Source organism: Drosophila innubila, assembly GCF_004354385.1.
Source record: "Drosophila innubila isolate TH190305 chromosome 3R unlocalized genomic scaffold, UK_Dinn_1.0 2_E_3R, whole genome shotgun sequence".
Taxonomy (NCBI): domain Eukaryota; kingdom Metazoa; phylum Arthropoda; class Insecta; order Diptera; family Drosophilidae; genus Drosophila; species Drosophila innubila.
The window spans coordinates 19,827,992-19,842,910 of NW_022995380.1; the positions used below are offsets into that span (position 1 = coordinate 19,827,992).

General features: G+C 36.9%; 4 protein-coding genes across 8 annotated transcripts in view; 2 read left to right on the forward strand and 2 right to left on the reverse strand.

The window, feature by feature from the left end:
* Nucleotides 1-490: 490 nt before the first annotated feature.
* On the reverse strand, nt 491-1,831 carry LOC117792198 (isochorismatase domain-containing protein 1). Of its 3 annotated transcripts, none has more exons than XM_034632235.1 (4): nt 1,816-1,831; nt 1,236-1,378; nt 966-1,175; nt 491-907 (listed from the first exon to the last, which is right to left on the reverse strand). In XM_034632235.1, the coding sequence occupies exons 2-4, from the start codon at nt 1,365-1,367 to the stop codon at nt 626-628; spliced, it is 624 nt and encodes a 207-aa protein (XP_034488126.1). In that variant the 5' UTR covers nt 1,368-1,378; nt 1,816-1,831; the 3' UTR covers nt 491-625. The 3 variants fall into 3 exon arrangements, with proteins under 3 accessions (XP_034488126.1, XP_034488125.1, XP_034488124.1); XM_034632234.1 differs by lacking the exon at nt 1,816-1,831 and adding an exon at nt 1,707-1,722; XM_034632233.1 differs by lacking the exon at nt 1,816-1,831 and adding an exon at nt 1,715-1,791 and having other exon boundaries at nt 493-907.
* On the forward strand, nt 1,696-6,089 carry LOC117792196 (methylthioribose-1-phosphate isomerase). 2 transcript variants are annotated; one of them, XM_034632230.1, is made up of 6 exons: nt 1,696-1,838; nt 3,343-3,505; nt 4,508-4,743; nt 4,806-5,032; nt 5,341-5,504; nt 5,569-6,089. In XM_034632230.1, the coding sequence occupies exons 2-6, from the start codon at nt 3,374-3,376 to the stop codon at nt 5,896-5,898; spliced, it is 1,089 nt and encodes a 362-aa protein (XP_034488121.1). In that variant the 5' UTR covers nt 1,696-1,838; nt 3,343-3,373; the 3' UTR covers nt 5,899-6,089. The 2 variants fall into 2 exon arrangements, with proteins under 2 accessions (XP_034488121.1, XP_034488122.1); XM_034632231.1 differs by lacking the exon at nt 1,696-1,838 and adding an exon at nt 3,073-3,262.
* Nucleotides 6,090-6,181: 92 nt separating this feature from the next.
* On the forward strand, nt 6,182-7,401 carry LOC117792197 (lysyl oxidase homolog 2A). The gene is made up of 2 exons (XM_034632232.1): nt 6,182-7,049; nt 7,111-7,401. Exons 1-2 carry the CDS (start codon nt 6,197-6,199, stop codon nt 7,341-7,343), a joined length of 1,086 nt encoding a protein of 361 aa, XP_034488123.1. The 5' UTR covers nt 6,182-6,196; the 3' UTR covers nt 7,344-7,401.
* A 531-nt stretch (nt 7,402-7,932) lies between these two features.
* Nucleotides 7,933-14,919, reverse strand: part of LOC117792195 (G protein-coupled receptor kinase 2) — a 61,937-nt gene continuing 54,950 nt past the window's right edge. For both annotated transcript variants that reach the window (XM_034632229.1, XM_034632227.1), the window contains exons 9-13: nt 13,952-14,200; nt 13,732-13,889; nt 13,286-13,495; nt 9,327-9,590; nt 7,933-9,266 (exon numbers count right to left, since the gene is read on the reverse strand). In XM_034632229.1, coding sequence (XP_034488120.1) covers nt 9,174-9,266; nt 9,327-9,590; nt 13,286-13,495; nt 13,732-13,889; nt 13,952-14,200 — 974 coding nt within the window. In that variant the 3' untranslated portion in view covers nt 7,933-9,173. The remainder of the gene's footprint in view (nt 9,267-9,326; nt 9,591-13,285; nt 13,496-13,731; nt 13,890-13,951; nt 14,201-14,919) is intronic.

The window sequence follows — 14,919 nt, forward strand, 5'->3', positions numbered from 1 at the left end:
CTGAGAACCGGCAAAGCTGGCAGGGCCAAGTCAAATAAATTGTTAAGCAGCCAGAGGCTGTAGAGATAAACAGATAGAGATAGAGAGATAGATAGAGAGAGAGAGAGAGAGAGGTTGGCTGGCATGCAGATGAGATTGTGATCTTGGCCTGTTATGAGTCAATCAGACGCCTAGTACATTGTCACCGTCACCTAGGATCCTATCCGCCGGAGGCGCGTAGGCAAACAACACGCGGAGATTGTTGCGATTGCATCATGAAATTTAACTGCACCGACTGCATCGTACAAGGGGCGATCTTAGCAAGACTTTTGCATAAATTGCCAGCAAGCATGATTGGCGTCAATACCAAGCAATGTGGCTAGCAAGCTGCCTAACGTGGCTTATAAGGCGCCGCAGAGGTAAAGCTCCATTCAGCTGTCCATTGGCCAAAATGTTTATGAGATGACGATGCCAGGCGAACACCAAACACCGAACACAGTCGGGGCCCTATCCTTGTTTTTATATTTTATTATTTTTTTTCTGGTACTTCTTTCATAATTTCTATGAGCTACACAAAAATGCTACCTTAATGGTTGGATGGCAAATGGCAAATAGCAAAGACATCAAAGGAGGCCGCTCATTGCCATCATTTTTTATTGGCAGCTGTTGTGGGCAGCCAAATCTGCAAGTCGGCTGACACCTTCTTCACCAGCGAGGCAATGTCCTTGAATGACTCGTGGTTTTTATCAGCCAGCAGGTTAAAAATTACTGCCTCTGAGCTGGTAATAGTACAGCCAATGTCCCTCAGTCGTTCCAGGGCCAAATCTCTGTCCTGATTGAGACGCGAGGCACAACAGTCAGCGACTAACCAGACATTGATGTTCTTATTAATCAGATCAAAAGCGGTTTGTTCAACGCAAACGTGAGTCTAAAAATTAAAAATATATTAAAATCCAGTTATGTACCATATAAATTCTTGAATGTACCTCTATTCCAAACAACACTGCTGTCTTTGGCTTATCCCCAAAAATAGCACTCATCTTCTGCTCAATGGGAGGAAAAAGCATGCTGAATTGAGTTTTTGGTATCACAGCACAGGCATGATTCACATCCAGCTCACATACAGTGGGTCCAAGTTTCTCCGGATATTGCTCTGTGACCAAGAGCGGAATATTTAAAACTTTTCCGGCATCTACCTGCAAATTGAACTGTTTGTATAGTACTTTTCAGACATTTCATCATTCCCCAAAAGTTACCAATTTCTTTGAATTTTCAATTGCAGCCCCCATCAAGGGTATTGCTGGCCTAAATTTTTCCTGAATATCGCACATCATAAACAACGTCTCGTGTGCCTTTAGGCGGTAAAGGCTACGCCCAATCTTAGACATAATTTAACAAACTAGAAATACAAATATAATATTTAAATTTTGAATTTGAATAATGTTTTGACAATAACCGCCAAGCTGACGCCCTCTAGCGGCAGTAATGGCAAGTAAGCTGTGAGAGTTTGGCTGCAATGTATATCATCGACATCGATAACACTGTTAAGAGCAATGTTAAAAAACGCGCTCTGCTAGTTTAATGTTACGTGTTAATACAATTTTTAATCAAACGCTGTGATTTTTGCAAAGCACGAATTTTGTGCGTAGTTAATTTAAATTTATTAAACGTGATAGTTGCACCATAAATTTGAATTTCAAAACTTAGTTCACCGTTAGCAAACAAACCGACTGACCGACCAGCTGCTGCCAATATCAGAAGCCAAACGAATTTATCAACATTTCAGCACAAAGTTCCTAAGAAACCGCACAGTCGATGAATTAAAGATAAACCTACGGTATACACGTATTGAAATAGAGGTAAACAAAACGGTGGATAAATAAACGCCGGTCTGGTTTCATAACATTTTGCACAATTTATTTGTTGTCGTGACAGCAGAGAGAGAGAGAGAGAGACAGACTTTTATCGAGTTGTTGCCTATCAGATGTTTTTGCTATCGAAAACTTAACATGCCGCCTGTCGTGTGGTCACACTCATTTTAATTTCACATTTCTCTTCGGTTTGTTTACCTTTTTTCTGTTTACGTTTTTATTTAATTTTATTTTTGTACTTATTCCAAATCAAATTAATTGAAAGTGATTGAATTTGAATTCAAAATAATAACAAACAAGGCGAAAATAAGTGATTTTCGCTCTGATGTCAATGCTTAAGTCGATTGCCGTCATTTTATCAGTGTCACAACCACCAGTTGCATGCCGCCTGTGAATGTGTTTTTGTGTTTGTGTGTGTGTTTATTTGTGAATTCATAAATTGAACACAACAAATTTGGCAATGTACCAGCTGCAAGTTCGATCTTGACAGTTACAGCGCGCCCAACTAATTGCAGACGCATTAATAATGTTTCTCTGTCAACTAGCCTGTATTTCTCTGCATATTTTACTTTACAGAAAAGTACATACAGTCAGTGAAGTATTTGTTTTGACAAATAAATAAATGCACATATGTAGTTAGTATACTAGTTTATTTAAATAAATATTTCTTTGTTTTTAGTAAAGTATTTATTTTGACAAAGCAATAAATGCACATAATTTGTGTATGATTATTTTTTCTCAATAGTTTAACCTACTAGATCTCAATAATTATTTGCTTTTGTCAAAACTGTATGTATTTCGCAAACATAGAACACATTTCACATTGATAAACATCGCTGTCCCATTCGCTGTCGCCTGTCAGCGAACAACACAAACATCGAAACGACAACGTGTTGACTGGTAGCGGGAACAGAGACGCCAGCGTTGGCGTTGACGTTAACATCGACTTCGACGTCGACGTCTGCGTCATCGTGGCCAACACCTTTATCAATTTGCAACGGATACGCATTGTGACAAGTTGGATTAATCGCTTAGCCATTGAGAGTCTTGAGATGTCTCTCTCTCTCTCTCTCTCTCTTAGACTCTTACTCTCACTATCTCTTGCACTCTTTCACTCTCGCTCTATCTCTGTTTGCCATTTGCTCTTCTGCCAAACGGTTTTGAATTGGTCGCGGTCCATTCAAATCGCAATCGCAATCGTTCAGTTTAGTTCAGTTCAGTTGCAAAGGGAAGCATTTGCCTGTCAGACGTCGCGTCGGCGATTTCGTGTGTCGTTTCATTTGATTAATATTGATCAATTGATAAATATTAAGCATAGCAAATCTATGCACACACATTCATTTGGCCCTGGCCATAAATTTCGACAGCTTGGAGCTCTGACGCCAGCTGGGTAGCATCCATCTGAGTTCTGAGTATATTTCGTGGTCTTTTCTGCTTTCTTTGCATTTATTTTAAGGAAACTGTGTTAACATTTTGCTTTTCTATCTTTCAGTTACAAACGAAATAGTACAAATACATTGAAGATGAGCCTGCAATCGATCAAATACAAACGTGGCAGCTTGGAGATTCTTGACCAGCTGCTGTTGCCCGTCGTGTCCAAATATGTGACCGTGAAAGGAGTCGAGGATGGCTGGAAGGTCATCAACAAGATGCAGGTGAGAGCAGTCAGTCAATCCATCACTCAGTCAGTCATTCAGTCAGCTAATCAATCAGAGTCCCATTCGACATTTTTAGACATTCAAGTATTCTAGTCATTTGTCTCTCTATAAATAACGTTATTAAATTTGCATATAAGTAGCATTAAGTATACATTTTGTAAATTGTTTGCCAAGCACAAAATGCTTGCACATCATCATCGAAATTAATTGCATCTAACAAAAATGTATTTAAGTGATCTGCCCTCAACTTATTACCAAGATTGCATAGGTTCGTTGGCACCCGCCAATTCTTTGCTTGCCTCTTAATTTGTTAAACAAATGAAAAGCGACAGATAGAGAGAGAGAGAGAGAGAGAGATTATTTCGTTGCTATGCACTTGCAGAGGGTATTTTAATTTTGTTATCAAATGTGTAGAGCATTAAAAGAGGCGTGACAGACCCTCATATAGTAAATATAATTTTGATCAGGACAACGAGCTGAGTCGATAAAGCCATGTTAGTAGTCTCCCAATTTTGCATAAGTCAGAGACGGCCGGATTAGCTCCCTATATCATATAGCTGCCATAAAAATGATCGGTTAAAGTCTACTTTTAGTATGAAAAACTTTCTTGTTTTCTGATATGTCCTAACCAATCTCACAGACTATGTATTATGTGAGGTCTTATACATCTTGATCAATTTTGGTTATAATCGGAGTACCATAACATATGGCTGACATAGAAACTATCAGTCTGCAAGGGTATTAAAACTTCGGTTTACTAAAGATAACCTTGTTTTCTGCTTGTTTACTGAATCTCTATGTTGTTTGTGCAAAAAGCACGCATTTGAGCTCATCACGTGGACTGTGAGATTATTATATAATGTTACTACAAAATGTTTATTACCAGATAAGAACGTTGACACAGCAGCAGAAATTGATACATATACATATTCATATATACATGAAATTATATTCAATTCTCTATCTCTCTGGTTTTATTTTTCCGGTTCCCCATTTTAGGTGCGGGGCGCCCCCGCCATTGCCATCGTGGGCTGCCTTTCGCTGGCTGTCGAAATACATCCGGAGGTGTTCGAGAGCAAGAAATCTCTGCGACAGGAGATTGAGGGCAAACTCAACTATTTGGTCTCCGCTCGCCCAACGGCGGTAAATATGAAAATTTCCGCCGATGAACTGATTACGCTGGCCAATGACCTGACCAAGGATGATGCTGTCTCCATCGACGACATGAAGCATAGGTAAACAATCCCAAGTTTCAATTCAACAAGTTGCATGGCCAATATTCCAAATGTTATTCAAGATTCCTTAACGCCACCGAGGCGATGCTGGAAAAAGACATTGCGGATAATCGAGCAATCGGTGCCAATGGCGCCAAGGCCATACTGGAGCACGTGGCGGAGACGGGAGGCGCCCAAGGAGCTGGTCCCGTGCGCGTCTTGACCCACTGCAATACTGGCTCTCTGGCCACCGCAGGCTACGGCACAGCGCTGGGCGTCGTGCGGCATCTGAGCGAGTTGGGCAAGCTGGGTATATATTTATTTTTTACAAAATTAATTTAATTTGAATGCAGCATGAATTAAGAGAGCAAAGCATGATCAAAAAGTAAAAAGTATGAAGAATTTTTGTCCAATTTGGAATGATTTAAAAAAAAAAAAAGCTTTGAGAATCAAGTTTAAAAATTAAAAATTTCAATTTTTAAATTCCGAAGCTGATTCAGAATTTGAATGCTTAATGAATAAATAGGGCAAGCCCTTCCGCTTAAAAATCGGTGCTGTTTTGTCACATCTATGGAGGTTTAAAGTTGGTGACCCCATTCTTTTCTCTACTTTTTGCAGAGCACGTTTACTGCACGGAGACGAGGCCTTATAACCAAGGAGCGCGTCTTACCGCCTATGAGCTGGTGCATGAGAAGCTGCCCGCCACTCTGGTGCTGGACAGCATGGTTGCGGCGCTGTTTCGGGTCAAAAACGTAGCTGCCGTTGTGGTGGGTGCAGATCGGGTAAGAATTAAACAGAGATTACATCCAGTTTCACCTATTTTAGTATCAGATTTTCATTTTGTAGGTGGCTGCCAATGGCGATACGGCGAATAAAATCGGCACATACCAAATTGCTGTGGTGGCCAAGCATCATGGCGTGCCCTTCTACGTGGCTGCACCACTGACATCCATCGATCTGCAGATTCCCAGCGGTGATCACATCATCATCGAAGTGCGACCCGATCGAGAAATGACCCACGTGGGCGAGCATCGCATTGCAGCGCCGGGCATCAATTGTTGGAATCCCGCCTTTGATGTAACGCCCGCTACGCTTATAACCGGAATCATTACGGAACATGGCATCTTCAAGCCGACAATGTTAAAGGCTGAAATTACCAAGCTGCTTGGATTATAACAGCCGCATATATTGTTGTTTTTCATATTTGCGTTGAATGAATGCACTCCAGTTTATAAAAACAAAAACAATGCACAGACACACATACACACACACACACACACACACTAACAACCACATCCACAATCAGCTTTTGTATATGTGGAGCGGCTGTGAGCGATAATACAATGCACATTATACATACCTATTTACACAATGACTATTCTGTAAGGGAGTAGGCCTTCGGCCAGATGTTCTTTTTGGCTTTAAAGGCAGTGGCCAAGATGTGACTGGCTTACTAGACATTGACAGGGCCAAAATGAAGGTTCACGTAATGTTGCTGCCGCTTTTCCTGCTGCTGGATTTAAGTCTCATATTGGGCGCTAGCAACTTGAACTTAAACAACAACTTTCGGAACATGCAGGTGCGTCTGAAGACGATAAGTACAGGTAAAAAAGTCACTCCTCCGATACGTGAGGGTCGTGTGGAGGTGAGCTTCGATTATGGCGCAACATGGGGCACCATTTGCAGCAGCAGCTGGACGAAGCGTGAGGGGAATGTTGTCTGCCGGCAGTTGGGACTGGGCTACGCATCCATGGCCATGTCGAGCACCAAGCACGGCAACAGCAAGTCGCACCCCTGGGGCATGGTGGGTACGCGATGTCGTGGCACAGAACGTGTTCTGGCTGACTGCCATCGTGAGTCGAGATATCCGCAAATGTGCAGTGCCACCAATCGTAATGTGAGCACTGTGGCCTGTGTAAGTAAATCCCCGGATCTGGAGCTTGGTCTGAGGGACATTGAGAGGACCGCCTACGTGGCCAGTGTGCCCATGAATGAGCTCACCTGTGCCATGGAGGAGAATTGTGTCTCAGCAGATGCGTATATCATACGAAGGACCAATCCACGTGGCGTGCGAAAACTTTTACGCTTCTCTTTAAGGGCTAGCAATGTGGGCAATGCCGATGTTAGTCCCTATGCCAACTACAAGGATTGGGTATGGCATCAGTGTCATCGCCACTATCACAGCATGAATGTCTTTGCCACATTCGATGTGTACAATCAACGCTACCAGAAGGTGGCTCAGGGCCACAAGGCATCCTTCTGTCTCATGGACTCTGAATGCAATCCTGGTATAGCTAAGAAATACACTTGCGGCAATACCACCCAGGGTAAGTTAGACTTTGTCATCCTGTCGTCTTTCATGTGTTCATGAAGTTCATGATTGTGTAGGCATCTCGACTGGCTGCTCCGATGTGTACAGTCATGTGCTCGATTGTCAGTGGGTAGATGTAACCACGGTGCCCATTAACCAAAAGTATATTCTGCGCGTTGCTCTCAATCCCGAGTACATGCTGCCCGAGAAGACCTTTGAGAATAACGGAGCCGAGTGTGTGCTTCACTACACGGGCGATAGGAGAACAACCAAAGTATCTAATTGTGTGCGAAAGCCATTGTGGCTTTAATAATTAAACTAAAATAAAGAATAAACTATAATAAAGAAAATTAAACTAGATGCAACTATTCCCAGTCGATTTATTTCCATTTCTATTTTACATTTAAATGAGGTAAACGACATTTATAAATTTTTGTAGTTAAATACGTTTATTGTTTTTGAATGTTTATCTTTTGTTTTTGTTTCGCATTTAATTGCTCTTATACAGTAGGTTTTATGCGTATGTATATCTGGTATTTATTATTATGATCTATAAATATGCCTTTAATTACTATAGATAAATATTTCGGCGCTTGGTTTGTATCTTTGTTTTGTATTTTTAATATTTTTTTATATATTTTGTAGTTGTTGTTTGCTTGTGTTTTGTGCTGAAAAATTCAATTATGCGCTTGTGTTCTCACCGTTTTCAGATTTCACTTTCTCTGTTGTGCTGTAATATTGTTTACTATTTAGTTTACTTTTTGTTTGCATGCATTGTATATCGTGTGCCAATAAATCAATTGAATTCAATTGTAACTAAATGTTGCGCGTGGCAGCAATGCTCTTAAAAATTTGTTAACGAATTGTTTTTAAAAATATGCGAATAACATAATATAATAAATTCTCAAATTTGTTTGCTTTGTATTGTATTGTTTGCTAATTACAAAAATGCCTACACTACACATTTACACAAAACTCTCATTTTCTCTACTTCAGTTTATCTTAAAAACTAGCTGACGTCTCTTGATTAGCATTAGCTGGCATCAAAGTTATATATATATTTATATACTTATGGATATTATTACATATTGCATGACAAAACAAATATCATTAATCACGTTCTCAAAACCCTAATGACGAATTGCAGTCAACTTAAACTTAGGCAACAGAAAAATGTATTGAAAAAGCGTAGGAAAAGTGTGCGGCAATAAAAGTAGGTAAAAAATGTACATTCAATTTCTTAGTATGTATCTATGTATAATATGTATGTTTGTACACACATTTACATTCATTAAATATATATATTTATTCATGTGTGTGTATGTATTTATGTATGTTAAGTATTTTTTAATAAAAATGCATTAAAGTTTTTCGAGTATTCATGTCATTTGCTTAACTGACTTACACATTGCTAACTAAACCACTTGAGGCTCCCCTTGCAAAAACACGTTGAGCACAAAACTACTTTACAAATATTACATTGTTATTCTGGCATTGCCTCTAGATTGCCTTCTATATAAATGTATATGTATATGTATGCAAGTATGCGTGTGTATATTAATTATATTTAGTTTATATTTATTTTGCATATGCATTTTTAAGTAACATTACTTTAGGTGCTATGACAAACTGACGGCCCAATTTGGCTTGCGGCTTTAATTTTACTTTTATGTTTAGGTTTAGGTTTTAGTATTCGCTTTGAAGCTGTTTTAATTACCACATAATCCTACTCGTATAATCAGTTAGTATGGTATAATATATGGTATACCATCAATTAACGACCTAACGTCTGCTTCTCTTTTCCAAACTTCTCGGTGCGTGAGTCTTTTTGTTTTGTTTTTTCTTAATTTGTTGTAAACATTTATGAATATATTTTTAGTTAGGGGTGACACACTTGATTATTTTCATTAGAAAACTTGTGTAAAAATCCAATCATAAAATTATAGAATGCTCCTTTTGCCCCTCGCTTTATTCATGTTCGAGTGTGTGAGTGTGTAATTATTGCAATGAGTTTCAGTTGTGCTTTTTTTTGCGCTGTATTCCCAAAATCTGGAGGGGATTACTTTGCGTGGTGGGGCTCTCAATTAGTGTGCTATGTGCTATGTACGTTAGGCGTTTGGACTTTAACTAATCTATGCTATCAGCTCTCGACCGTCGTCGATGAGACGCTGTGACTAGTGGTTAGCAGGTGCTCAGGAATGGGAATGGGCTGTGTGCGAGCCGGTTGCTTCTTCTGCAAAATAAAATACATGTAATAACATTGGATATCTTTCATTTGAGAATAATAGCTTACCTTGCGTCTAAAGGGAAAACAACCCGCCTTGTCGGGCTCCGGTATGGCATTAATCAACAAATCCGGCGTGGGGCATTCCTCAGGACCAAAGACGTTCAGCTCCCGAAAACATTCCGTTTCCATCATTTCATTTTGCCACGAAATGGAAACAGAGCCCGTATTAAATTTCGTATAGAAATTCGTGTCCGATTCATCGATATTGACGCCCTTAACGGTCGAGAACTGTTCAATATCGAGCACATCTTTGGCGTAGACGGCGTGCGGCTGTAAAGGATAAAGAAAGATTTTAGTTTTTACACTGAAAGTTTAGACTAAAAATTGTTTGGTTTTGTTTTTAAAAATATTAATGGCTAATCATTTACTTCTGATTTTTAGTATTTAAATTAAAAACATTTTTTTTTATTTAACCAACCGGATTTTTGATTTGTATTATAAAACAAACGTAGTGAAAATCAAAAATAAGAATTAAAATCAGGGAATAACACCGGAACCGTTAACCGAAACTAACCGTTTAATTTTTTAGTATTAGAACTGAAACCGTAACCGAATAAAAATTTTTTGTTAAGATCCGAATACCGAAACGTTTTCACTTTTAATCAACTTCTTATGTCGTTATTAGTATGAAACAACACTTTAAACTTGATTCTGAGACCTTTCATTTTTTTGTAAAAAATCATGTGAAATTGAACAAAAATTTGGACTTGTAAAGTGGCTAAATCCGCAGTCTGACCAACTTCATACTGTCATAGCTTGATCAAAACTGAACCGATTTTAAAGCGGAATGTCACTTTAATCATTATTTGGCATTTTAATTCATTCTGCATTTAAATTTTATTAAATTCTTAAAAAAAAATATTTTCCTCTATATTCTGCTAGATATTGATTTCGATGCTAAGGGTCCCCCCTTTGAAATTTCGAAAATTCAAAATTTTAAATCTCAAGTTTTCACTTTTAATCAACTCCTTATATCGTAATTAGCATGAAACAACACTTTAAACTTGATTCTGAGACCTTTCATTTTTTTGTAAAAAATCATGTGAAATTGAACAAAATTTGGACTTGTAAAGTGGCTATATCCGCAGTCTGACCAACTTCATACTGTCATAACTTGATCAAAACTGAACCGATTTTAAAGCGGAATGTCACTTTAATCATTATTTGGCATTTTAATTCATTCTGCATTTAAATTTTATTAAATTCTTAAAAAAAAATATTTTCCTCTAGATTCTGCTAGATATTGATTTCGATGCTAAGGGTCCCCCCTTTGAAATTTCGAAAATTCAAAATTTTAAATCTCAAGTTTTCACTTTTAATCAACTCCTTATATCGTAATTAGCATGAAACAACACTTTAAACTTGATTCTGAGACCTTTCATTTTTTTGTACAAAATCATGTGAAATTGAACAAAAATTTGGACTTGTAAAGTGGCTATATCCGCAGTCTGACCAACTTCATACTGTCATAACTTGATCAAAACTGAACCGATTTTAAAGCGGAATGTCACTTTAATCATTATTTGGCATTTTAATTCATTCTGCATTTAAATTTTATTAAATTCTTAAAAAAAATATTTTCCTCTAGATTCTGCTAGATATTGATTTCGATGCTAAGGGTCCCCTTTGAAATTTCGAAAATTCAAAATTTTAAATCTCAAGTTTTCACTTTTAATCAACTCCTTATATCGTAATTAGTGAAACAACACTTTAAACTTGATTCTGAGACCTTTCATTTTTTTGTAAAAAATCATGTGAAATTGAACAAAAATTTGGACTTGTAAAGTGGCTAAATCCGCAGTCTGACCAACTTCATACTGTCATAACTTGATCAAAACTGAACCGATTTTAAAGCGGAATGTCACTTTAATCATTATTTGGCATTTTAATTCATTCTGCATTTAAATTTTATTAAATTCTTAAAAAAAAATATTTTCCTCTAGATTCTGCTAGATAATGATTTCGATGCTAAGGGTCCCCCCTTTGAAATTTCGAAAATTCAAAATTTTAAATCTCAAGTTTTCACTTTTAATCAACTCCTTATATCGTAATTAGTATGAAACAACACTTTAAACTTGATTCTGAGACCTTTCATTTTTTTGTAAAAAATCATGTGAAATTGAACAAAAATTTGGACTTGTAATGTGGCTAAATCCGCAGTCTGACCAACTTCATACTGTCATAACTTGATCAAAACTGAACCGATTTTAAAGCGGAATGTCACTTTAATCATTATTTGGCATTTTAATTTATTCTGCATTTAAATATTAATAAATTCTTAAAAAAAAATATTTTCCTCTAGATTCTGCTAGATATTGATTTCGATGCTAAGGGTCCCCCCTTTGAAATTTCGAAAATTCAAAATTTTACAACTCAAGTTTTCACTTTTAATCAACTCCTTATATCGTAATTAGTATGAAACAACACTTTAAACTTGATTCTGAGACCTTTCATTTTTTTGTAAAAAATCATGTGAAATTGAACAAAAATTTGGACTTGTAAAGTGGCTAAATCCGCAGTCTGACCAACTTCATACTGTCATAACTTGATCAAAACTGAACCGATTTTAAAGCGGAATGCCACTTTAATCATTATTTGGCATTTTAATTCATTCTGCATTTAAGTTTTATTAAATTCTTAAAAAAAAATATTTTCCTCTAGATTCTGCTAGATATTGATTTCGATGCTAAGGGTCCCCCCTTTGAAATTTCGAGAATTCAAAATTTTAAATCTCAAGTTTTCACTTTTAATCAACTCCTTATATCGTAATTAGTATGAAACAACACTTTAAACTTGATTCTGAGACCTTTCATTTTTTTGTAAAAAATCATGTGAAATTGAACAAAAATTTGGACTTGTAAAGTGGCTAAATCCGCAGTCTGACCAACTTCATACTGTCATAACTTGATCAAAACTGAACCGATTTTAAAGCGGAATGCCACTTTAATCATTATTTGGCATTTTAATTCATTCTGCATTTAAATTTTATTAAATTCTTAAAAAAAAATATTTTCCTCTAGATTCTGCTAGATATTGATTTCGATGCTAAGGGTCCCCCCTTTGAAATTTCGAGAATTCAAAATTTTAAATCTCAAGTTTTCACTTTTAATCAACTCCTTAAATCGTAATTAGTATGAAACAACACTTTAAACTTGATTCTGAGACCTTTCATTTTTTTGTAAAAAATCATGTGAAATTGAACAAAAATTTGGACTTGTAAAGTGGCTAAATCCGCAGTCTGACCAACTTCATACTGTCATAACTTGATCAAAACTGAACCGAATTTAAAGCGGAATGTCACTTTAATCATTATTTGGCATTTTAATTCATTCTGCATTTAAATTTTATTAAATTCTTAAAAAAAAATATTTTCCTCTAGATTCTGCTAGATATTGATTTCGATGCTAAGGGTCCCCCCTTTGAAATTTCGAAAATTCAAAATTTTAAATCTCAAGTTTTCACTTTTAATCAACTCCTTATATCGTAATTAGTATGAAACAACACTTTAAACTTGATTCTGAGACCTTTCATTTTTTTGTAAAAAATCATGTGAAATTGAACAAAAATTTGGACTTGTAAAGTGGCTAAGTTCGCAGTCTGACCAACTTAAAACTATCATAACTCAATCAAAACTGAACCGATTTTCAAGTGAAATGTCATTTTGATCATAATTTGGCCTCTAAATTCATTCAGCATTTATGAAACCAAATGAAAAAAACTGAAAATAACCTATTACCGAAATAGTTATAGCGAAAAATACCGAAACCGTAACCTATATTTGTTTCGGTTTGATTCCCTGGTTAAAATTAATTATAATAAAAATTTATGATTTTCCAGGATATTAAAAAACGCATAGTTTGAACTTGGGAAATTATCTTGACAACTCTCATTTTTGAATTCTGAATGAAAGATCAAATTAAAAATTGAACTTATGTAGTAGATAGGAAATAAATTTAGTTGCTTACATCTGGCACAAATGGCGGCTCAAGCATGCCAGCCTCTAAGCGTCGCCAATTAAGCTGGGTGGAGTGAAAGAATGGATGCGCCATCACATCCTGAGATCCCAGGCGTCCATTGCGGCAACCCAATCGTTGCTTTATCGATTTAGCTAATAGCTGTTGGCACATTGATTTGGCTTCATCACTAAACTTGCTCGAATACTTTTCGGCATCCTCCTGTAAAATGTAAAAAAGAGATTGATTAAATAATTATAACTTTGTGTTTGCTCATAAGTCACTGGCTCTAGTGGGAAAGCACAACTTTTAATCCAATTAAGTGTAATTGCTTAACTTATGCCTGACAATATTTATTATATTATTTTTTGAAAGGCATAAATTGATTTTGTTCAAAGGAAGATTATTTTGAAAGCAGTTTTATTTGCATTCAAAAATAATTAACTTGGCTTACGCACCTTGACGCGTCTGTCGACTTCTTCGCGCTTCACTTTCTCCTTGCGCATGCGAAACGGCGCTTGACCCTCGATCATTTCATAGAGCAGACAGCCAAAACTGAACCAATCGGGCGAGAATGCATATTTGTCATTGTCAATAACCTCCGGCGCCATATAGCCTGCAAATAAAGAGTAATGTGTTAAGCTGTTATTTATTAATTTTGTTGCAATTGAAACTCACCCACAGTGCCGACGCGTCCTCGCACCATTTCGCCCTCGGGTATCTCGACAGCCAGGCCCAGATCGGAGATGCGCACATGGCCATGATCGTCTAACAATATGTTCTCCGGCTTGCAGTCCCTGTAGACAATTCCCTGTTTGTGCAAATGCTGCAGACCACAGGCCACTTCGGCTGCATAGAATCTGGCACGCTCCAATTCAAATCCCGGATCGCCGCCCATGTTGTAAATGTGAAATTTCAAATCGCCGCCTGCAATAATAGAACATATCCGAGTGCTATTAACAAAGCTCCTAATTGAAGCAACAACGACCGACACTGGCCTTTTGTAATCAAATTCAATTAAATGAATGAATGAATGAATGGCAGCATCAACTGAAAATTGAATGAGTATTGACGGATGAACATGTATGCCATTCGTTGAGCGAAATGAAAGCAGGAATTTAATTAAAATCATGCCAATGCTCAAAAATCATGCATATTCACATTTGGCCTAGGCAGCGTTATCACTTTAACGAATGAATGCATTCCAAATGAATATTGATGTCTGTGTGTTCGTTAGTCGTAATCATTGTCAGCCAACAGGCAACACAGATACTCGTACTCGGGATAGACCCAATTAGCGCAACATTGCATTAACTGGCGAGCAACAACAGTAACAATAACAGCTAGTGAGCACGTTAAAGTCGAGTGTGCTCGACTCGATTCAATTTATTCGCAAGAAATTTATTAAATGAAAAAAATGCAAAACAAATGTTTTTAAAATGCAAAAAAGTAAACTATTGTTGCTGAATTCGTTAGATTGAACGCATTTAATAAATGAAATAAATAAATATTAAAAAAATGTATTCAAATGATTTAAAAAAGTACTTAATATATAAAGAATGAATAACTCAGTTATAAAGCATAAATTTATCTCAACTATGTTCTCTGTTTATTTCTTAAACAAACTAATTAACCCTTTTTACTGT

Bases quoted from the DNA above. Each gene is read 5' to 3' on its own strand.
- LOC117792197 (XM_034632232.1), top strand. From the start codon at position 6,197: ATGAAGGTTCACGTAATGTTGCTGCCGCTTTTCCTGCTGCTGGATTTA. The intron at 7,050-7,110 runs GTAAGTTAGACT...ATGATTGTGTAG, and splicing joins TTGCGGCAATACCACCCAGG to GCATCTCGACTGGCTGCTCC.
- LOC117792198 (XM_034632235.1), bottom strand. From the start codon at position 1,367: ATGTCTAAGATTGGGCGTAGCCTTTACCGCCTAAAGGCACACGAGACG. The intron at 1,176-1,235 runs GTAACTTTTGGG...TTCAATTTGCAG, and splicing joins TTGAAAATTCAAAGAAATTG to GTAGATGCCGGAAAAGTTTT. The intron at 908-965 runs GTACATTCAAGA...TTTAATTTTTAG, and splicing joins CAGTGTTGTTTGGAATAGAG to ACTCACGTTTGCGTTGAACA.
- LOC117792196 (XM_034632230.1), top strand. From the start codon at position 3,374: ATGAGCCTGCAATCGATCAAATACAAACGTGGCAGCTTGGAGATTCTT. The intron at 4,744-4,805 runs GTAAACAATCCC...ATGTTATTCAAG, and splicing joins ATCGACGACATGAAGCATAG to ATTCCTTAACGCCACCGAGG. The intron at 5,505-5,568 runs GTAAGAATTAAA...TTCATTTTGTAG, and splicing joins TTGTGGTGGGTGCAGATCGG to GTGGCTGCCAATGGCGATAC.